This window comes from Panthera onca, chromosome A3 (assembly GCF_046562875.1).
Source record: "Panthera onca isolate mPanOnc1 chromosome A3, mPanOnc1 haplotype 2, whole genome shotgun sequence".
Lineage (NCBI taxonomy): Eukaryota > Metazoa > Chordata > Mammalia > Carnivora > Felidae > Panthera > Panthera onca.
Window position 1 is genome coordinate 124,583,313 of NC_138341.1, and position 24,225 is coordinate 124,607,537.

The window sequence follows — 24,225 nt, forward strand, 5'->3', positions numbered from 1 at the left end:
TTATGTGGTTTTGGCAGAATTGAAAGTCTACACACACACACACACACACACACACACACACTCCCACACCCCACCCCTCTGACACTGCAGGGGGCTCAGGTCCCAAGACTCAATGGCCATTATATAAGGATTGTGACATGCTTTGCAGATAGAACTAGTCTTTTTTTCCTCAAAGGATATTGAGAGGATATTTCTTTTTGGTTATTTAGGTTGTAAATCTCTGACACTTCATTACATGGGACTACCCAGCAGTAGGGTGTACAGAGGTTTTATATACTTTCCAGAAATTAAGTACTGTTCACTTACAAGTTTTCCCACATCAGAAAGCCCAAATTGTAAAAATTCAGGCCTGCAAAGTAGCTTACTCAGAGTACTTTGGTTTGCGTTCTTGGCCAGTTTTCGGTAAACATTTTGTTCTTTGGGTGTATTTAAATTGGACCTTCTTTAGTCGAGGATCCCTTTCAAGACTGCCTCTATTAAATGAACTGAGATCAATTTGTATTTTAGCTTTCAGATTTTGCTTGGGATTCTTTGGGCTTCTTTCATTTGGCAAGATGAGAGAAAACGGCCTGGCCTTTTTGTTATCTTGGAAATTTCCAGCCTGAGAAAGTGTACAGAGGCCCAGCTCGCAGGGGTTCTCAGGTGATTAGCCAGCTCTTTTCCTGAATTATTAAGCTCCATTAAAACAGTAGCTTGGTACAGTTTGTGCTATAGGTTTTCATATCTTTTGAAAGATTAATATTCCCTCAAGAATGATGGGACGTTGGGTGTCTCCCTTCAGCGCTTTCAGATGTCAAGAGCCTCACACTCTGCTCTGTTCTTGTGCTCTGCCTTCTTTAGACATTTGCCATCACTCTAGATTATGTGTGTGCTGACTTCCTGAAAGTTTTCTGCTCACAGTTTAGCTTCCTCCAGTGTGAAATTTATAAACCAGCTTAGAGATCCTCTTAAAATAGAGTTTTTCTTAGCTGTCATAAGCAACCAAGACTAGAGTGGATTTTTATGTCCATTTTTTTCCTTGTAGCTTTATTGCAGTCATGATACCAGATGAGCTGTTCATTTTGATTTTGGCATGCAGGGGTCAGTTTGGACTGATTGGCATAATCTTATTTAACAAGCTTATACTCTTAGGTTTGTTTATTGATTATCCATTTCCAAAGCTTCTTGAGGGAACCGAATAAAAAGTCAGTACCATTTTCAAATAAATGCTTAAAGATTAAGGATATGTTTCTTTATTAAATATTTATTGAGAACTCTTTTCTGCTGGCCTGACTCTCTGAAAATAGATGTAGTTCCTTCTCTGAAATAGCTCCCACCCCAGGGAAGGAAAAGGTAGTTGGGGAGAGGGAGGAGTTAGAGCTCTGGCTAGGCTGGAAGGTGGAATGGGCTTTCCCTAAACTGAAGACAGGATTATATTCAGCAGGTGCATGGAGGTGTGAAAAAATGTGGCGCCTGAAGGAATTTGGAGTGGCTTTAATAATATTGACAAGTGAATTCCTAAGTCCTTTTGTTTACTTAACCTAATTTTATTAGTCCCCTGTATCTCGAATGCAATAAATACTTGAAGTAACAAGATTTGCATGTCATTTTTAAAAATTCTGCAATTCAGACTTTGCTCTGAGTCAAGTGAGTGCTCCTCCTCTGTTATATTGTATATGTATGTATATATATACACTACTATAAATGTATAAGAAAATGGAAGGTCTCTCAGATATTCCGACCACAGGGATTCTTCCTTGTCTCAACTCCTGTAGCACGTTGCCTTGACAAGAGGTTGGCTTGGGCTTTGCGGTCAGACGTGCCAGGGCTCGTACCCTAACTCCATCACTTACACTTGCTGGCTTCAGGGCCAGGAGCAAATTCCTGTATTTCTTTATGCCTCAGTTTCCACCTCCGTAGAGTAGGATATTACTACTTATTTCATGGACTGTTCTGAGGTTACATGAAATAATGCATGTAAGGTGCTGAGCACACAGCACTCAATGAAAGGTGGCTCTGTGATGACACCTACTTAGCAGTCATGAGTCGGTAACGCCATGGATTGTAGCTCGTTTGACTACCTCATTTAGCTCTGCGTTTAGTGTGCAGGGATCCTGCCATATTCTTTCTGCCCCATGCACACCTTTACTCACCCTCACCTCTGTCGTCCCTACTCCTGCCCTGTCCAGGCCCCCCGTCACACGTGTGTCAGCCGGTACTCGCTACACATTCAAAATTAAAGATTTAACTCTCGATGGCAGCAATGCAGTGCCTCTTAACATCTGTTAGTCATCTGTGTTTGGGGTATGAAAGTGCCTTATGCATTCTTACTCTGGAAAGCCAGAGGCATGATGGTAGGAAAACAATCTGTGTCTGGTCAAAACATTTTTACCTTTGGCCAAAGACTGTTGTAAAACTCACAGAAGGCAAACAAAATAACAACAAAAGCAGGGGCATTGTGATTTTCAAGAGTAAGTGGTGAAAATTCACGTTGGAGTAAATTCTAAGCACGCAAAACTACTACAAAAAGTAATTTTGTTGTGTAACTTGAAGGATGATCTTTGATAAATCACAAAAAATTAACAGTATGCAAGTAATATACTTTATATAATACTGAAACCCCATTCTTTAAAGAAAACACTTTTGCTTTTCGTCTTTTGGCTTATGCCATTTATCAAATTGCATCCTTCATACACACAGCACACGCACCATGTACTGAGCTCTCTAGGTGGGAGGCTCTCTGGATGCAATCTTCAGGTTGTTCGAGGCTGGTCTTCTGACCCACATCAGAGTTTGTGCCATTATATCACTGGGCCTGCCTGGAGCCACATTTCTTTGTTTTACCCAGGTTCAAGGTCTGCATTTCATTCCAGTCTTCTTGGTAAATATTTTAAATACATGCAGCCATGTTTTCTTTGGTTAGAATTCTGACAACAGTTCCATGTATTGACTTGAAGTAATTGTAAACTCAAAGTGGGGTTGAAGTAATCATTAATAATAGTTTTGCATTAGAAAGATTTTACAAGGGGCTGATGGAAGCATACTTTGGCATGACCATAATTTGAATCAGAGGAAATTTCCCATTAACATTCTCACAAGGTTCATTTAAGCAGTAAGATGTTTTGAAATTCAGTGGCCTAGGGCTTACTTAACCCACACAAGTTGTTTTGACTGTCAGTTCCCTGCTTTTCTGCATGACTACATTCTCAGTCATCTGCTGAGAGATTATTGCATCATCTGAGAATCTTCCTAGAGTCACCTCCTTCCAATCTAGAATCCATTCCTTGATAGAGACAAATTTACATCAAGGAAGGATGAGTATCTTTGGTGGATTTAAGTCAATGCCCTACGTGATTTTGACAGACCTTGGTACCTTTTCTCTAGTGTATTTTTGTTAACCTTCTAGCGGCTGGTATTGAAGGTATGGATTGGCACATTGGTGGCTTCGTTCAGCTCTGTTGAGCTTCCTTGTCGTCTTGCTAAATTCCAAAGGCGTGTTCTTTCCTCATTCTTGGCCACTATAAAAACATCACCTTTGACAGGGCATCAGCCTGACTCACCTGTTCAGAAGGGGCAAGGTGTTTGAGAAATCCTGGTTGTGATATTAGATGCAGAATTATGAGTCCTTAAGTATACAGTATGTACAGAATTGAAGCTTGTCCTCAAACGCTTTGGCACCTCTCTCTTTCTCTCTCTCTCTCTCTCTCTGCTGGTTTTTTTTAGGGATGTAGCACGATACTGTACAATAGACTTCTGAGGTGAGTTTCTAGCAGCAGAGGAGCAGAACTTTGAGCCCTGTTCCTTGGACATAGACCTGACCTGTCTGTTCACCGTGGGCCTTGTTGCCAGGACAGGATGAACCTGTGCTGTACATTCGGATGTGTTTAGTTCAGCTTCACTCTGCTCATGCGAGGTGGGCCGACTGTCACCGTGATTCCTGAGTCCCCGCTTGTCTGAAACACCAGCCGGATCTTCCCGGTTGTTCTTCGGGCTGGTTGACACAGGGTAATTCAGAATTTCAGAGTTGCTAAGTCCATTTGAGGAGAAACCAGTTCCCATCAGCCTTCTATATTCGTACTGATGCCGGGAATCCGAGGCTCTCGCTGTGGTCTGGCCCAGGGGAGACAAGCCAGACTCCTGCGATTTGGGGTTTCTCACGCAGAGTTCACTAGAGACAGCTCTGTGTGTGTGCTGTGTCCTCACCCTACCGTGAGCTCATCAAGCTCAGCTCTGACAGCAGCAGCAGCTACTCTTTATATTACTTCTGTATTTTCTCCGTTTCCCGAAGAAGGGATTTAAGGTGGTAGCTCCCACTTACCCGCTTTGTTTTTGGCGTGTACCAATACTGTTATACGCTTGCCCAACACCTCTGAACCTCACAACTTCCCCTGGTGGAGAAATACCGCTCTCTAAAAATGGGGAAGGTGATGGGGCGCCTGGGTGGCGCAGTCGGTTAAGCGTCCGACTTCAGCCAGGTCACGATCTCGCGGTCCGTGAGTTCGAGCCCCGCGTCAGGCTCTGGGCTGATGGCTCGGAGCCTGGAGCCTGTTTCCGATTCTGCGTCTCCCTCTCTCTCTGACCCTCCCCCGTTCATGCTCTGTCTCTCTCTGTCCCAAAAATAAATAAAAAACGTTGAAAAAAAAAAAAAATTTAAAAATGGGGAAGGTGAGGCACACATTATGTGACTCGCCCAAGGGCGTCCAGCTCCCAAGGGCAGAGCTGCCGTGGGACCCCGGTCCGTGTGACCCAAAGCCGGTGCTCCTGCCCCAAAGCCCAGCTGCTTCTCCGACACATACCGCCTTTTACGTTCCTGTTGCCCTGCAGTGTGCCTGGCCTGGTAGAGCTGTCAGGAAAGGTGGTTGGTTCAGTTTGCAGCGTGTTTAGCAAACGTGAATTGAGTCACTGCCCCTCTGCAGTGGTGCCTGGCACGTGGTAGGCCTTTGGTGGTTTTACTTGAGGAAAGGCAGCCAAGTAGACAGTATCATCCCCATTTTACAGATGAGGAGACCAGATCCCAGAGAGGTCAGGTGACTTCCCTGAAGTCACCCATCATCACTAGCAGTGGCAATTTTGAATGCGAAGGCCATCTAACGTATTTAACATCAGCCGAATTTGTAATTCTTCTGGCCTTCCATGTTGTTCACTAACAGGCCCGTTTCCAGAAACCCTTAGGGTGGTGGTTACAGTCTTTTCCGGTTCCTTGCTGTATCACTTTGGGCAAATTGCTTGCTCACTCATACCCTCATTGACCTCATTTGTAAAAGGAGGTCAATCATAATACCTGCCTTGCAGATAGATTGATTTGTGCGGACACACGCTTAGCTCAGTGCTGGGCGCCTGGCATAAGCTCAAGAAATTAACATATCGCCTCGATGTCTAAGTGTAGAATCCAGTGGTAAGATGGCGTTGCATCTGGCTAAAACAGGGTGAGGCCAAAGTTCACACTGAAAAACTGCCTCCTTGAGGATACGGAACATTTCCGGAGACCACAGCCTCTAAGAGAAATCTCCCTGCGCGTGTGTGGTTGCCTTTACTTGCTCAGACATCCGTCGACAGACGTCACACTGGGTGAGGGAAGTCCAGCTGTTGGTCAGCTACAGTGAGCACAGCGCCAGAGCATCAGTACCGTCAGATTCGGAGCCCACCCACTGCCGTGTACTCAAGACTGATGTGTTGATTAGCATCCGAGTGGTCAGAGAATTCTAAATAACCATGGTTGTGAAGAGGCTTATTTTAGTTTCTCTTTCCTTCTGTGACCTCTCCCTGTGCTTGGTCTGCTCTCTTCAGCACAACCCACCTTCATTAATGAGCCTGGGGCTCGGGGCTCGGCATTCATTTTGTCTTGTCCCCAGGGATCATGTCTTATTCTCTTGATTACTTCATCCTTTTCCAAAGTAGTAGTTCCTTTTTGTCAGAACGAAAAATTAAAGTGGACGTGCCCATTAGAGGTGACTCAGCCAGGGCTGGAGACCTCCTCCTCGTCATTCAGTATCAAACACACCGATGGGATTCCAGGGAGCAGAGACTTCGTCTTCGATGCCAAAAGAATGTTGAGAGGAATACAAGTTCCGTGAAGGGCCTACCTCGTTCCTTGTTCCACACCAGGGCCTCTCCGCTCCTCGCCCAGAGCCCTGCTGCCTGTGGCGGTGCTTGGGGAGCTTCCCCCTCGACTTCAGTGGCTTCCATTATTATTTGATTGGAAACAAAGGGCAATTTATTCATTCCTGCACATGGTGTAGTGAACAAGACAGAGTCACTGTTCTCCTGGAACTTTTGTCCTAGTGAGAGACACAATAAATGAAAGAAAATAAATAAGAACGATTGATTGATTACCTCGTACCACATCGTTTTGAAGGAAGCAAACTATGGGCTGAGGCACAACAATGCATGTAGGACAGGCGACCTTTCTAGATAAGTGCTTAGGGGAAGGCTTTCTCAGATTCTTTGAGGAGTTGACCTTGGAGCGAAGGCCTAAAAGATAAGGAAGAACTGAGGACGACCCATCCAGGCAGAAGGATCAGTCACCATGTAGCCCTTGAGGCCAGAAAAAGTGCAGCTTGTCTGACGATTTGAAATACAGAGTAGCCAGTGTCCCGAACAAAAGGGAGAGTGGTAGGTGATGCAGTTCGAGGGGACTGTGGGGCCAGAGATGGACGGCCTTTGTAGCCCTGGGGATTTTATTCTAAGTGCGGCAGGAAACACAGGGGGACTCGATCAGGTTCATCTCTGTATTTTTAATGATGTTCGTTGCTGTGAGATGATGGTGGCCTGGATTGAGGGGCTGGATTTGGGTCACCCTAGCATTTTAGAGATGAGATTGAAGGATGGGTTGTGGGCAAGGGGTGGTGAGGGGAAGGAAGAATCAGGGGTGATTTCTGTGCACCTGGCAGGACGGTGGTACCACTCCTGAGACGGGGAAGACCTGGATGTAAGGAGAATAGATTTGCCCCTTTGGGAGGGGTGGGACTCTAGAGTTTTCTTTTGGTTGGCATTAAGGGGCCGATTTCCACGAGCTGATCTGGGATGGGGATATAAAACAGGACCTTCCCTGGGTGTGTGAGCCTGGAATTCAGAGGAGAATGCTGGTCTGCAGATGGACATGGGGAGTCACAGTCTAGAGAGCCTATGTAAGTGCGAGGGGACAGATGAGGTGTGCTACAGGGTGGGACTTCCTGCAGCTGGTGAAAATGGCTCAGCCCCTGCACGGTCCGGGGAGGGGGGTGGCGGGCCGCGGTGTGCTCCGTCACAACTCTGGCTATAGCAAAACCTGAGAATCACAGTTACCCTTCTGCAAGATATCCGTTTGAAATTTATTTATGCCACCAAGGACCAGGAAGGTGAGATGCTACATTGGCGCCATGAAACCATTCTCTGAGCTTGTTTTCAGAAAAATCCATATCTGGAGTGTGACTGAGGCATTAGCGGTGACTGGCTGGCAGTGTTCTAATGGGTCAGGTGTAACTTAAGCCCAAACAAAGCCTTAGGGCAAGTAAATTAGCCCAAAGGTGGTGGAGATAAAGCAGGGGTTCATGTTGTGGCCTTTAGATTAGATCAAGGGCAGAAGGGCTGTGCAGAAACTGGAAACCTAGAAGCCTTGACCCGAGACAGGCAGCAATTACTTTGTGAGAATTTTGCTGTCAGGAAAACGGGAAGGAGGATGTAGCACCAGGCTCATCACACTTGAGGAATTACAAGGAACAAATGAGAAGCTTCTTTAGCATGCAAAGTCCTTACCTGGGCCGGGTGGGGGGGGAGTGATCGAGTAGCTCACGACTTGCAACCTTTAATGGGTGATTCCAATGCACAGGATCCATGGATCATAGATGAGAAATACTGAGTCCAACAAGATCTTGAGGTCATCTCAGCAGCCCTCTGTTACAGGTGGGGAAACGGAGGCCTGGGGAGGAGAAGGGGTTTGCCCGAAGCTGCCGAACAAACCAGAAAGCCAGTGCTGCTCCACTGACTTTGATTTCTTCATCTCGCAGTTGACGCTTCATCCTGATGGATGATGAAGAGCAAGCCTCCCGATCCCCAGCTCCCCTTCCTTCGCTGTGTTTTTTCTTTTCTTTCCCCATCACCCTCTAATGTAAGAGTCATTTTCTGAGTCATTTAATTCTCAGTTGCCTGTCTCACCTCATTCAAATGTGAGCTTCACAAGGGCAGTTATTTGGGGGTTTTGTTTTGGGTTTTTTTGTTTTGTTTTGTTTTTTTTCACGGAAGTATCCTGTGTGCCTACCTAGCCCATGGTAGGTGTTCAGTGAATATACGATGGCTCGATAAAACCATATTTTGTTAAACTATAAATAAGGTAACAGATGGTACGCGAAAATGCCAACCTTTAGGCATTGTTAGCCCAAAATAGAGTAGAATATTTTCTTTTTTACTTGTTTGACTCTGGCTTGGATCAGAGGTTATAGGAACAGCTTGTTTATGGGAGATTAATTAGAGACTTTTCAAAATATTAATAATAATGATAGTATTAATACCAGCAACAAGAGCGGTCATTAATAACTGTGGTGACCACTACAGTTTATGGCATGCTTACTGTCTGGGAAATGCATACCATGTGAAGTTCTGTGCTGAGAACGTGAACCCGTGAAGTCATCTGATCTTCATTAGAGCCCAGGGATGGCAGAACTGGCGTCTCTTCTCCGGAGGAGGACACTGAGGGGTTCAGAGGGGGAAGTTACTTGTCTAAGATTGCACAGCCTCTACAGACTGATGATCTGTGACTCTTAAGATTAACACCTCAACTGTTGGGAACATTAGGTATTAGGTCTGGGGTGGCTTCTTTTTGGAGAAGGAACTGAAAAAGCCAAAGACGAGGTGAGCGTTGCTCTTGGGAGTGTCCCTGGGCCCAGAACACCACCCTCCTGCTGGTCTAAAACCACAGGCTGGGCTGGAAACGAGATGTGGTTTCTTCAGCCCAACTTTCCAGCATCCCCCACACTCGCTGTCTGCATTCCCACATCACAAAGAGCCTTTCGTCTTGAACTGTTAGGCCTTTCTTGCTTCTCAGCCCACCTCCCTGAAGCTGGCCAAGGTAAATTCCTGTGGCGACAGGTCACTAAACCATTCCCAGGGAAGCCACTGTAAGCACTTCACACTCGGTCGTACCCCACCCTGTAGAGGAAGGGCGGACAGAAAGAGGTTCCTTCACCCCCTTCCTCTACCACTTCCCTGTTGGGGCCTCAGGGAGGGGCTGAGGGACATGTTGATTCCATAAATCTCTGCTAAGACTTGAGTGAGCCTTTGAGTTCTTGAAACACGGCACCTATTAAACTGGTTGTGAGCTCACAGAATTTATCACCACCTGCTGTGGATAATGTTGGCTTTCATTCCCATCCCTGGCAGCCAGGACTGGCCTTGCTTGGAGTCAGTGACCCTCCTTACATATGGCAGTGAAACCACTTGCCCGACAGCTGCAGACACATGTTGAACATGAACACACTCCTGGGCTCTGGTAGAGGGAGGGTTGTAACACGCACGGCCATCTTTAAGCACACGGTGTACCAGGGATTGTGCTGACATCTTTACAGACATGATCTCATTTAATTCTTAAAATAAGCATGACGAGGCATGGCTGTCCCATCTCTATGGGTGAGGACGGCCTGGCAAGACAGGTGACTTGCCTGAATCTCAGCATTTGCAAGAGGCAGAGCCATGTTTGTTTTAACCACAGATTGAGTTGGTTCTCAAACCTGTGCTTTGCTCGTCTGCTCTTCTGTGATCCTTGTTAAGAGCATGAACTCTGGGGCCTTCCTGCCTGGGTTTGAATCTCGATTCTGCCACTTACTAGCCATGAGACCAGGGGCAGTTTTCTTCACCACCCTCTTTTTTGGCTTGTTCATCTGTAACATGGAGATAATGATATATGCAAGTCGTAGGCTTGTCGCAAGGATGAAATGAGTCAATGTATGTAAAGCATGGAGCATCTGGAACATAGAAAACACTATAAATGCTACCTTTTATTATTAATTTATATATCAAGTTCTGTTGTTTTTTTCTCCGGATGATGGAAACTTAATCTCAGAAGTTTCCAACTACCCCTCGCACTCCCTGCCCAAGGGTTGTATCTGCATTCTCAAGACGCCTGTGTCGGTAATCCATAGGAAGTGCTTAGAGTGGTGCCTGGTATGTAATTAGCACCCAATGATTATTAGTAAGACAAGTGCCGAGACACTGGGGGTACAGGGGATGGCATCTGATCCTCAGTGAGCATCCCTCCTCCCTGGTGCGGTATCCAGAAAGAGACACGGTCACCATCCAGACACTCATCTCATGGGTAACATGAACAAGCAGGAGACAAGAACTAGGAGGGCAAGCATTATTTTGTCTACACCAAGTGGCTGTTATTTTAATAAATTGATACGTAATTTGTTGAAAAGATAGGAGAGATGAAAGTATTATTGGTTAAGTTTCTGGTCAAAGCAAGGTAAGTCAAAGAGATTAGCACTTACAACTTGTCCAGGGATAAATTATCTCCAAAAAGCCTGGTGGCGTGCTATTTATGAATGAATTGTCCCTTTCCAGCCACTGCCCCTGCTCCAACTTGGTCTGACCACAAACCCTTCCCTTCTGGGTGACCGGAAAGGGTGGGCTTCTCGGCTCTTCTGTGCTGACGTTGGCTTTGTCGTGACTGTACGTTCCGCTTCTTCTAGCTTAAGAGTTGGACAGTGGAGGACCTTCAGAAGAGGCTCCTGGCCCTCGACCCCATGATGGAGCAAGAGATTGAAGAGATCCGGCAGAAGTACCAGTCCAAGAGGCAGCCAATCCTGGATGCCATCGAGGCTAAGAAGCGGCGGCAACAGAACTTCTGAGAAGGCCCGGCCAGGAGGGCCCCAGCCTGCGCACCAGGCCTTCGGTGAACCCCGGCTGCTCGCCACTCAGGCTTGTCAGCCAACACTTCCGCCCCGTCATTTTTCCACGGCACCTTCACCTCCGTGAACTCAGGAAGTGCACCAGTGGGAAGGGCTGCCTGCCGTCAGCGCGCCATCTTGTGTATGTATTTAAATCGATCAGTTATATTATTTCAAAGGATTCATATCAGCGCTTTTAAACTCAGAGTTTTTAACCCCAGGAACAGAGACTCCTAGATGAGTGATAGCTGGGAAAGTGTTACATGTTGTCTTGTCTTTCTTCTTCCGATAGCTTCCGATTGTTCTTTCTGGAAAACTTTTTAAAAATATATAAATATGCACATATATATAAATTATAACTGGATTCCCCACTGAGTGTGGTGGTGGCATCTCTGTACAGGTACAGTTTTAAACAGTTGGCCTCTTTTCTGTAAGATTATGGTACTGTGGGACACGAGGGCAGGGGACAGCAGGAGGCTGTTGGGGTCACTCAGCTCCCAGGGGCCAACCTCACCCTTTTGCAGGGCTGCAATTAAAAATTAGGTTTGGGCCAGTTCTCTCCCCATGGTTTGAGCCTTGGGTGGGTCATCTCTGGCTTCTGGAGCCACTGACCATGTCCACAGGAAAGCCTTGAGAGTTTGTGTTTACTTTCTGAGTCCCAGGAGAAGCCTGGCACCCTCTTTGTAAACTGCCCCTTGTGGCTTCAATGCCTTTCATCCATTTCCACTCTCCCGACCGCCTAAAGTCACAGCACAGATACTGCCCAGTGCCTTAAGAGGAGACGTGACCCCGTGCAGGAACGGGCCTGCCAGGTCCTCTCAGCAAACACGGGGCTGTGTGCAAGCCACAGAAGAGAAGGTGTCTTCAGACTTCTCATTGATCATGTGAAGATCGCAGAGGGGCATGCGTTTTGCTCCGCATTCCTTACAGACATGGGTAGATGGCATTGCTTTTGGTGATCATATTCCAATATGTGACTGTTTTCTTTTTTTACTTTACTGCTGAGGGGTCTGGAAAGGATACCTGAATATTAGACTAAGATCTGTTCTCCAGGAGGCTCCATCTGGGCCCACAGAATGCCACAACTGGAAGGGACCATAGGCATCTTCTGGCCCGAATGAGGCTTGGAGAGGGGAAGTGACATGGTGACAAGATCACAAAGCAAGCTGAAGAGCTGAGACTAGACCAGAGCTCCTCACCCCTGGGCCCTGATCCAAGCAGCCCCGTCCAAGGGGAGAAACCTGTGTCAGTTTTGGTTAAGTTTCGCCAAGAGGCCTACAAGGCAGACTTGGTCTTGCTTGGTCCCTTCAGAGGGCGACTGGCTCTGAGACCCCCAGGGGGAGCCTGATGGTTGAGTCTCGGCCCTTCCGGAGCCCCGCAGCGCCTGCTGGCCAGTAAGAGGCACCATGTGGGCAATTTCAGGCCTAAGATCACAGGGCTTCACAGAACAGCACTGGCCATCCCTCTGCAGCATGAGCTCAAGGCCACATGTCCTGTCATCGCACAGCAAAGAGTAGACAGTGAGGAAAGGCAAATGTCTGCTCATTTTTAATTATCACCCCCCCCTCCGCGCCCCTGCTGGGAGAGCACTGACTGGGTTGCACCTAAGGATAGTGTAATTCGACTCCATAATTGCTTTTGCTTCCCAAACCTGGGAATCAATGGAAAGGCAGGGAATGTTCCTCTTCTCTGGCCAGATTCTGTTCTTTGCAATTAAAGCAAGTTTTTAAAAATGTAAGAGGCAGTGGTTGATCTGCAGGGTTTGGCCAGTTAGGCAGTTATGTGTTAGATACAGAGAACAGAGGATGACTAGAGGATCCCGCTAGAATAATCGATGGCAGCTAATACTCATTGACCACTTAGTATACACCAGGCACTGAGCCAGGTGGGCTTTTTATATATGTGAGATCCAAACTTCAGGATAACCCCATATGTTAAGTACTTTATCTCCACTTCATAGATGAAGGAGCAAGTTCAGACAGAAAAAAAGTTCTTTCCCAGGGCAATACAGCTAGTAAGTGGCTGAATCAGGATTCATAGCATCACCATGTGAGACCAATATTTACAGGGAAAAGGAAAGTCACAAATCTTTAAAACGAAGTGACCACCTTTCTCGCACAGGATAAATAACTCTCACTGGCATTTTTAGGCTGGGAAACAGCTGAGTTAGTAGTCAAGTCTGACAGCCAAGCGAGTCTCACCAACCACAGCACGGAGCGTGCATTCCCCCACACCATCTGCTGTGCTAACGAACAGGCCTGCCTCAGCCTCTTTCTCTTTAGAAAGGACTTTGCACTTGGCCAGACAGGAGAGGAATGCCCATTTCTTCCTTCCTAAGCTAGATCCAAGTAAAAGAAGGTTTTCGTTTTTCCCCGTAAATGTTGTTGGGTCATGAATCTTGATCCGTAGTTTATTTTCTTTCAGGCATGTGTGCACCCACCATGCTGGTCCAACAAAGAACACTGCTCACCAGTCTAGCGAGACAGAACCCTTTGGCCAGAAGTCAATTTCTTTGGACCACATACATTTCCTGACAAGATGTATTTGTTTTCTAGTGATGGAAAGCCAGAGGAGCAAGTCCCAGTCATTTTTTCCCCTTGAATACCAACTTCAGGCTAGGTCAGCTTGCTTTCATTGAGTCCCGAGCTTCAGTAATTGCCTCAGCATTTTTGACTCAAGTTTCCAGGGACTCTGCACCTCGCCTGTTCTCTACCTTTAAGAAACAAGGACCCTCACCTAGTTGTAGCCTAAAAAGATTGAGATTTGAGATTTAAAAATCTCAAGTTCTCCAAGAATATCTTGATTGCTTCCTCATCAGTAATTATGAAGAAATTTCTCTTTTCCTTTTTTCTTTGTCCCTTCTCCCAGTCACCAACTGGATGGATGGATGGATGGATGGATGGATGGATGGATGGATGAATGTTTGGCTGACTGGCTGGCTGGGGGCTGGCTGATGAGTGACTGACTAGATAGATAGATAGATAGAACCAAAATTCTGAAGCCACTGGAGAGCTATAGCCTTGACTCCTTGAGACTGTGTATTCTGATCCAGGAAACATTTCTTTAGCACCTGTCAGATGCCAGAGATTTATTATACCATTTAAAACTCAGTAGCTCTTACCAATATCAGGAATGAGAGAGGTGGCACCAGTAAGCTCCTACAGATATTAAAAGGCTAAGAACAATATCATGAACAATTTTATGCTAATAAATTCAGTAACTTAAATAAAATGGACGAATTCCTTGAAAGATACAAAACACCAAAGCTCATTCAAGAAGAAAATAGATAATCTGAATAGCCTTATATCTGTTAAAACTTAATAGCTCCGGGAGGTATAGGTATTACTGTCCTCTTTTTACAGATAAGGAAACTGAGACTCAGAGAGGTGAAGTCTTTTAAGCTCAAGGTCTTGCAGGTAAAGTATGGGAGCTAGGATTCAAATGCAGGTTTTCTGAATCTTATTCCAGTGCCCTTTCTAGCACACCACATTGCCTCTAAAGACTGCAGCTCCTTATTTCCTGGAAAATTGTTTCTTCCCAGTCCTCAGCCTCCCACCCCATCCTTTCTTATGCACTCTTTGTTTTCATCAGGATTATATTCATTGTATTTGGACTCCATGTTCTTTTTTGTGTCTGGGGAAAAAAAAAATCTCCTCTACCAGCTTGCACTCGAACCAACTTGGAAAAAGCTTAAATGCTGTTGCAGATGTACAACTTAAAAATGTGAAGTTTGTAGCTTTAACTTTTTGTAATAAAAACTAATAACACTGGCTTAAGTGCTGACTTGAAATGCTATTTTATAAAGTTTGGATGTAAATAATCAATTGAGGTCAGCAGTTTGTATATGTGTGAAACATAGCTTCCTCCCCTGCACCTTTTTTAATTTGAGGTGCTTCCTGTGTGCTTTTATGTTAGAATTGTTGTCTTTCCTACTTCCTACACATTGTCACCTTTGTTTTAAATAAACTGTCCTTTGGAACACAAGACTTTCTTCTTTTTAAAAATGAGATCCTCCCTCCGTAGCCTGGATAATGGTGTTGGGAACCTCTGCGACATTGACTGTGTTGTATGTTTATTTCAGAATCCAAAGCTGGGGGAGAAGTAGCTAAGGTAGGGGGTAAATGCCGACTGTGTCCCCAGTCTGAGCTAGTCGTCAGGGAGATAAAGATAAACCAGACATAGTTCTTGCAGACCAGATGGGGAGTCAGTCAAGTGCATATGGAAATACCACAGTGGAAAGAAGTTCAACGACCATGGACACAGGAGGAGAGAATGACAGTCAATTCTGCTGGGGTGTCCAAGGAAGCTTTTCTGGAAATCGTGCATCTTCAGCTTGAAATAGGCAAGAGATGGCCAGGTCAAGAAAGGGCAAGAAGTGAGGGATCGAAGACCTCGTGGGCAGAGTGACCGGCCTATGCCGAGGGTCTGGTGTGAGAGTCTGGGTGTAAGGTCACCATGACACCCTTCATCTCTGTTGTTGCATGAACTGGGCCGGGCACAGCCCAGCATTCAGAGCAGAGCTGTCCTCCTGTGGCCCGTCCTCATCCAGAAGTACGTGTCTAGCCCGCCCCGCCCCAGGTTTTCTCAGTCTCAGAGTTTATACCAAAGCAGGGAAGGAATGGAGTTACACCAAAAAGTGAGTGCGGGTCTCTTGAGTCAAATTGCTCTACAGTGTTTAATATAATAGTTCCACAGTCTCTCTGCATAACGTCATGCTATTCTGTCAGCCCTCTGGGCGTGGGGGTGATGTGTGTCTCTTGTTGCCTAATTTACTCCCCTTATTCCCTGAAAGAGTCAGAGTGTCTGCCTTCCTGCTGCCAGGGTTTGATGACAGGTGTTCCCTGTTGCTCAGACTCAGAACCTGTGGCCAGAAGGTGGAAAGAAGAGATGAAGTAAGTTCCCGTTTACTAAGCACTTACTAGACATCAGACACACTGCCGAGCCTTTCAGGTTGTTTCATCTTTTTGCACAGACTCTGAGGTATTTAGTACTAGACGCTTTTTTTTTTAAGTTTATTTACATTCTGAGAGAGAGAGAGAGAGCATGCGCGCATGAGCAAGTGGGGGAGGGGCAGAGAGCTTGGGAGAGGAGGAGAAGCCCAAGCAGGCTCCGTACTGCCAGTGCGGAGCCCAACGTGGAGCCCGAACTCATGAACTGTGAGATCGTGACCTAAGCCGAAACCAAGAGTCGGACGCTTAGCCGACTGAGCCGTCCAGGCGCCCCTAGTGCTACGCCCTTTCTATAGATGGGGGATTCTAATAGTGTGCGGTACTGACCACTAGGGAGCGTTCTGGAAATGCTTCAGAATGGTTTGTTGTGACCATGACCGCAGGATCCGGTCAGCATTTAATGGGCAGAGGCAGGGATGCTAGGTGTCCTGCAGTGCATTCTGGGCAGTCCTGCACAGCATCAAACCCCACTGGACATTTCTGTTGGTGAGAAACTTGTTTATCAGCACCTCATTCAAAACCAAACCTCACTGACCTCTAGACACAAAGTACTTTGTGCAAGGTTTCACTATTAGTTTTCCAAGAATGAACTATGTGGAATGAAGGGACACTTGCGGTTTGTTTTGTGTGGAGCTTTCCCAAGAGCTGGTCTCCATTTCAGAAAACCACATCATCCACGGCACCGATGCCGGCAATAGTTGAGTGACTAGTGCAGTTGTAACGCAGATTCACAGCGAGTCTGTGTCACGTGTAAATAAATAAACCATCATTCAGAGGAGGATGAAGTGCCATAAGGAAAATAAAACAGTAATGTGATTCTGAGCAATATGTGAGTGTGTGCGTGTGTGTGTACGTGTGTGTGTTTGCACATGTGCATGCACGAATATGCAGAGAGAGACAGCTTTTTTTTTTAATTTTTAAAAAATATTTATTTTTGAGAGAGAGGGAGATACAGAATCTGAAGCAGGCTCCAGGCTCTGAGCTGTCAGCACAGAGCCCAACGCGGGGCTTGAACTCACAAACTGCAAGACCACGACCTGAGCTGAAGTCAGATGCTCAACCAACTGAGCCACCCAGGCACCCCAGAGACACCTTTACGTAGAGTGATCCAGGCAGGTTTTCTGAAGAGATGGCTTTTGAAGTGAGACCTGAATGACAAGAAGAAGCCAGACAGGCAGAGTCCATGGATGGTGGACATTCCATGCTGAAGGAGCATCAAGAACAAAGGCCCTGAGGCCAGGACAGAAGTTTGATTTGTTGGAAGGATGGCCGCCCTGCCTGGAACGGTGAACAAAGGACAGAGTAGGTGGCAGTGACATCAGAGAGATGAGTGAAGATGAACAGGTGGGGCCTTGTGGTCCATGGGAAGGGGTGTCATTCCTGATGAGACTGAAGCATCAGAGGGAAACCACCCCACCCTGTGCAATGTAAGAGATGCTTACTCTCAGCCAGCTTCCTGCCTTACAGACAATGCAACTGAGGCCCGAGGTTTGGCCATGTCGGGTCTGGATTCCACCCCAGACTTCTTGACCCCGCTATTCATTCTGAGACCCCAACTGTGGCTTCAAGTACAAGAATGCCTCTGGTTTGTGATCTCTACACATGCAGACTACTTCCCTTCCCAGCAGCCTCTGCTCGAAGTTGCTCTACCATTCCCAAAGAAAACCAGAGCGCTGCTGGATTTCCGTTTCCTTCATATGTGTTTTTTATCTTCTTCCTAGCATTTATTGCGCCAGGCGTTTTCACATAGGTTACCTCACTTGAACTTGACATCAACACTCTGAGGTGTCGGGGTCATTATATCAAGACAAGTGAAGGAACAGGCTGAGAGAGGCAAGAAACACAACCAAGATCACACAGCTTGTTGGTAGCAGAGATTCAAGTACAAGTCCATCTGGCCTCAGGGCCCATGTTCTTTCCTCCTCACCATGTGGTATCACTCGTGTTCTCCCATCCTATTCAAGTAATCCCAGTAACTCTCTAAGACTGAAGCCAACACAGGAATGCACAGCTAGGACAGCAGCAGGGGAGGTGACCTGATGACCTCTGTGGAACCTCTGGATCCACCTGAACTTACGCCACGGTGTTGGATTTCTGTCACTTGTAACTGAACGCTTCCTTACCCATGCAAGAAGACGGGAAAAGGTGGAGCAGGGAGGGCTTTGGATACCAGCCTGACAGAGGTTGGAGGTCGACCTTGAGACATGCTTCTTGGAGATCAAAGATCCGGTCCAGGGTCATGTACCTGGTAAGTGGCAGGGCCAATGTCAGAACCCAGGTCTGACTCCGGGAGCAAGGTATGTGCAGTTCCTCCCCTTCAGCTCATGAATTTCCTGAAGGTTCTGAACCCACTCCGTTTGAACAGGTTAATCACCAGTCTACATATGACCTTGTCTTCTTTCCTAGCAGACAAGATTCTGAAAGACACTGTCCCTTTCATCTCAAAAGCTCCTGCCTTATGAGGTTAGTGTCTCAACTTACTAAATTTCCTGGAGACTTCTTTCCACACTCAGGCACAGGGCCTGGCTGGCCTGGAATATGAGATCTGGCAGTCATCAAGGACCATCCCAGCCAGCACCTGAAGGCCACGTCCAGAGCATGAAGACCCACACTTCAAAACCACTTCCTTCAATGGCACCCAGGGAGTTAAGTTTGCCAAAGAGAGTGAGAACAGTGAGCTGTGGTGCCCAGTTGAGTACAGCCCCATATTAGGTGGCCTGAGCTTGAATCCCTGATGCACTGCTTTCTGATCATCTGACTGTGGGCCAGTTTCCTCAGCTGTCCCAAAACTGATTATTCTATTTCATTGTTGGCTTTGCCTTATAGGGCTGTTGTGAGAAGTAGCGGATAAGGGACATGAAATCATGCTGTAAACTGTAGAGTGCCACAGGTAAGTGATGAGTGGTTATTTTTATTAGTTGACAGGTCACCTTCACTCTTGGGAGCCTCAAGAAGTACCTTAGGAGGCAACCAGATTCCCTTCCATCCCCTTTCTCCAATAGGAACACTCCTCTTGGCCTTATTTAAGCCAAAAATCTCTTCTCCTCACAGAGAGACTCAGGTATGACCTTGGACCTCCCTGGGTCTCTGTTTTTTGATCTATAACATGGGGCTGGGGAGGGGAAGATCTTAAATTGGATCCTCCTTGAGGAACATTGTGTCTCACTAACCAGGGAAGTCTGCACCCCCAGGTCATTGGAAACAGGGAGAAACTACCACAGACATCACATCCCAGAGCCCCAAATGACCTGAGCTTCCCCATGTACCCTCCAGGCCTAGTGCCCCAGTTACTCCTGAACATCTCTGGACATCATCTCTCCACTTTACAGAACATGAAACTGAGGCCCAAGAGGGCAAGACTGTAAGGGGGATAACGATGGGATCTGTCCTTTTAGAAACTGCTCGACTCCCACGCCAGCCAGGGGTTCACATGGTGGCTGCTGTGTTCTCATGGACCCAACCCTTTGCCACAGTGGAGTGACCCAGCAAGCTCATCCAGAACTGGGCCAGTCATCTCCTCTGACACAGTTTTCAACCTAGAACTGGGAAAGAGTTCTCTGGCGGAGGTGCCACAAGATGTGGAACCGAGAGAGATATTGGTGACCCCGTTGTCTGCCGTGTCGTACAGATTCAGTGTCTGTCTTTCTCTCTTATTCCTGGTTTCTGTTGTTGCTGAAGCCAAGCCATCTATCTATCATTCCCATCGGTGGTATTATAATAAATATTTGTTCGTTTTGCCCACTCAGGATCCCTTTCCCTCGTTTTTAATGAAAGCACCCCACGTTTTCTTCAGGAAACTACGCCTCCACCATCTGTGTCCTGGGGAGACTGCCAGTGGGAGTTCCTCCGTTCCCTCAGCCGTGGGGTGGGCATGTGACCCCAACTAGTCCAGGGAGACCCAGTTCTCCGGGAAGTTTTAGCTAGAGCAGAGTGCTGTCACCCAAGCATTTTAATGGCAACACCAGAAAAAGGTGATTCGTGGGTTCTATCTAAGTACCTCCATCCCCATATTGCCCTCATTCCTATCTTTTTCTCAAAGCCTGGTTGGGTTTTGTTTTGTTTTTTTTTTTTAATGTTTATTCATTTTTTAAGAGAGAGAGAGAGACAGAGCACGACCAGGGGAGGGGCAGAGAGAGAGGGAGACACAGAATCCGAAGCAGGCTCCAGGCTCAGCTATCAGCACAGAGCCCGACGTGAGGCTCGAACTCATGAACTGCAAGATCATGACCTGAGCTGAAGTCAGATGCTTAACCGACTGAGCCACCCAGGCGCCCCCCAAAGCCTGGTTGTTTAATTTTACTTTGATTCCAACTGGTATCTATCCAATGCACCCATTTTTTGCTTAAGTTGCCCAGAGTTGGATTAACTTGTTTGCAGCCCAAGTCTTCTGACAGAGAAATTGGAAGAAGAATGGAGTCATAGTCCACATGTCCTCCAGGAAGTGTGGGGTATTAAAAACAGTCGGGCTTTCCTGGGGCAAAACAGTGGGAAGTTGCTGCTGTTGCTCTGGTCCTGAAGAGCAGCCCACAGTATATACAGCAGGAAAGGATTGTTTCCTGTACTACTTGGTATCATTTGACCACTGAGAATGTGGCTCTCAGAGAAAGGATAGCTTCTGTCACAGTTCAATTTTGAGATGAGAAATGCCCAGGCTGTGGGATAGAATGTTTTGTTTCTAACTGCATAGAATAATGTAAACGGAAAGTCAACAAAGCAAGCCAAAATATAATTTGGGGGTGGCGGTCATAGAACATTTCTATGACCACAGTGAAAAGAACTTCATGACCTGCGATAGGGCTGAGATCTCCAAAAACCAAAGTTGGTAACTGATTATGCCGGTTGCTGATTTGACAGGCCGGCTACACTTTTATGTGTGGCTTATGACCAGCAGAACAGCCACGCAAGAGAATGTGGGAGAAATCCAAGGCGATCTCAAACACTGGGTGGAAGCAGTCCCTACCTTCCTTGTGGAGAAAGCTCCCAAGCTCCCGGGATGGTGGGGATGAGTTTTGGCCTGGAGTGTGAAAAACAGACTGAGTAGGAAAGAATCTTGGACACATACAGAACTGCAAAAATCTGTTCACTGATACCAGTGGAAATCTGGGCAGTATTTGTGAGAATGGATTTTTGTGGTGCTTGATGAGGGGAGGGGAAATGTAATGTTGGACCAGGCTGATCTCCTTGGTAGGGATGCACGGGTCAGGGATCCGGCATTCTCTGTGCTAGCTCCAGGAGCTGGCCGCGTTCTGACCATTGATGGGTTGGCTAAAGCAAACTTGGACCAAGTGCTGGCCCACATGAAATGCAAGGTAAAGGCCCGAAACCCCTGGGCATCACGTAGAGGAAAGGATTCAAAAGTTTCTGAAGACTGGATTTATTTTGTGCCTCCTTCCCATTAATATCTCTATGGCCTTCCCTGAACCCAGAACACTTCACCTTTGCTTTGAGGAAAGTCTACAGCAGGAGAGCTTGGTGGTGGGGCTGCAACTGCAGTGAAATGGGTTCACTGACCTCAGACGGGAGGGAGAATGGAGAGGTGTGGGAGGCCAGGGGGTGGCATTGAAGTGCCTCAGAAATGAAGTGAAGTGGTCGTCATGATATTCAGCAGGTTCTGAAGGAGGCAGGATCTCTGCTAGAGGGCCCCGAAGAGGTAAAGGTGACCACCAGTCTTACTTGATTTGAGTAATGAATAAAACATAAGAAACAAAGCAAAACAAAGCAAAGCAAAACAAAACCTAGTCCTGGCAAAAAAAAAAAAAAAGTCCCAACTTACATCACTGCAACCATCGCCTAACACCTAGGCTTGAGTTCATTTACTGATCTAAAGCCCCTTAATGAAGGATATGCTACTTGCCCTTGGGAAGCATGTCCGCTATACTACCACACGAGGGTAATGGCAACATTTGTCTTGCTTTCTCCAAAAACGCCTGTGGTCATTCACCGGGGGAACTGGGAGAAGAAAGGGAAATACTCAAACCTTTCAGGAGGCATTGGACGAAGACTTTGAATCAAGGCCAATTTCCTGGGTCTGAGAGTACCACTGTAGGTCCACCCATCATGTGAAAAGTCAGATTTTGGCCCTCGTCCATGTCACTGGAGGGCTGGATCTCCAGTTTCTGAGTGACAGCTGGAAAAGATCCCCACGTTGGCTCCCTGACCCAGGGAGGCCATTATAATATAAAAGGCCAATGGAATCCAATTGAACGACTATTTTGAAATGGAAAACTCAGAATGGTACCGCATCTTGGGGGAGGCTGCAGAGATTAGTACCTCCAATAAAGACCCTGCAGGGTGATGACTCCCATCAAAACACCATTAGTTTCCCCTGTTTGGCTGGTGTAAAATTAGATGGATCTTGGAAAATGGCCGTGGATGATTTTAATGAAGTGACAACTCCAATTTTAACTGCTGTGTTAGATATGTATTCCTTACCATCTCTGGAGCTAATATGCATCTATTGGTTTCATTTTCTATTCCAAGAAACACAAACCACTGGAAGCCTTTTGCTAATAGTTGGAAGAGAGAACAGTTTTCCTCTACTGTTTGACTCAGGGATACTTTGGTTCACCAGTTCTGCTCTGGAAAGATTTGATTAGATCTCTGACTTTGTCCTATTCCACAAGACATCAAACTGATCCACTATACTGATTAAATCACATTAATAGGGCCCAAACACACCAAGTGTGTTTTCCGTTATATACAAGATAGTTTCCTTATGTTACAAACATTTTTTTAGACTGTGCTTATGGAGAGAAGATGTGAGCATATAATGTGCTGGGCAGCCAAGGGTTGGGGACAACCTGCTCTTTTTGCCTAACATCCCTCCCCTTTATTTTGGTGACGTCACATGGCCTTTTCTTTTGGGTAACTACCTTTCTTCCATCCCACGTGGCCCAGGTGCCCTGCCCCCTTCCACCAAGGGAGAGGCGTGGGACTCAAGGCAGGCTGGGATCGGAACTGGGCGCGGAATGACACAGGGGAGGAAGGCCGCTGAAGGCTGAGCATTTAGCTGGCGGTGCCGTAGGCAGAAGGCTCATGGGTCCCACCACTGAGGTCCTCAGAGTTCCCCTCATTCCTGCGTGTCCTGAGGCCTGGCCAGCCAGCTTTTCCTTTGACGGGTGAGCATCACTGGTACCCTTCTGTAGTGCGCAGAATGGTGGTCCTGAAGATATGTCCAAGTCCTATTCTCTGGAACCTGTAAATGTTACCTTATTTGGGAAAAGGGTCTTTCTGCAGATGTGATTAGGCTAAGGGTCTTGAAATCATCTTAGATTAGCTCGGGTGGGGGGTCCTACATGCCATCACACAAGTCCTTATGAGAGGAGCACTGGGAGACTCCCACACACGCAGGAGGAAAAGGTGACATCAGGGCAGAGGCAGAGAATGGAGGGATGCAGCCACAAGCCTAGAACACTGGCAGCCACTTGAAGCTGGAAGAGGTAAGAAGATTCACCCCTGGAGCCTCAGAGCGCGGCCCTGCTGACACCTTGATTTTAGATTTCTGGCCTCCAGACTGTCAGAGAACAAATTTCTATTGTTTTACGCCATCAACAGGAAAGGAATACACCTTCCAATAAATTTTTTTTTTCCTTAAGAGAGTCCGTTTCTGTTGCTTGTAACCAAAGGACTATAATTGTGATGGTTGCTCATCACTTATTTATAATGAGTCACTCTTTTTGACCAAGTTAGTTCCCACCGGATTCCTGTCACTTGCGTCCTGTGCCAAACTCAAGACTGGAACCAGAGGATGTGGAAGGAGTCACTCCACACGCCTCCCCACCCTCCCCATTCACTCAGCACACACGCACGGGGGGGCAGCCAGCTCCAGTACAGGCAGAAACAGGTCCCTGTGCCCCACCTCTTTATTTGCATAATAGTTTTCACAGACACACAGGAGTGGGAGTGAGAGTGAGTTGTCGCTTTTCTGCCAGGATGACACACACCTGGGGAGGGATGCAGGCTGGTCAGTTCACCCCGGAGCTTTCTCCATACCGGCTTTACGGACTTGTCTGTGGGATGAGAAAGTCTGGAAGCTACCTGGCTCTTTGACACGTTCAGCGGTTCAGGAAGGGCGGTGCATACGGGGGTGAGCCTGCGGGAGGGCTGGTATGGACGCGGGGGGTCAGGCGCCGCTCCAATCTCTGCTCAGGCTGGAGACTCGGATTCCAACCATACGCGGGGGCCTATCACGTCATACCCAAGGCCTGCCCGTGGCTGTGCCCTGTGCTTGGAAATGCTTCCCGGAACCCCCGCTGCCTAATTAACGATTCATTTGTATGGTCACCCTCAAGAAAGTCTTCTCTGACCCCCGTTAACGGTCCCTGCTACATGTGTGCCTGGAGTTCCTGGACTCAGTATACAGCTCACTGTTACACATCTCTGTGATTACTGGATTAAAATCCATCTCCCTCATTAGTCTGTAAGCTTCTTGAATATAT

At 46.9% G+C, this 24,225-nt stretch overlaps 1 protein-coding gene across 5 annotated transcripts in view; it reads left to right on the forward strand.

Moving 5' to 3' along the window:
* Nucleotides 1-14,822, forward strand: part of STK4 (serine/threonine kinase 4) — a 92,064-nt gene extending 77,242 nt beyond the window's left edge. For all 5 annotated transcript variants that reach the window (XM_060618917.2, XM_060618974.2, XM_078444050.1 and 2 more), the window contains one exon: nt 10,641-14,822. In XM_060618917.2, coding sequence (XP_060474900.1) covers nt 10,641-10,799 — 159 coding nt within the window. In that variant the 3' untranslated portion in view covers nt 10,800-14,822. The remainder of the gene's footprint in view (nt 1-10,640) is intronic.
* The last annotated feature ends 9,403 nt before the right edge of the window (nt 14,823-24,225 follow it).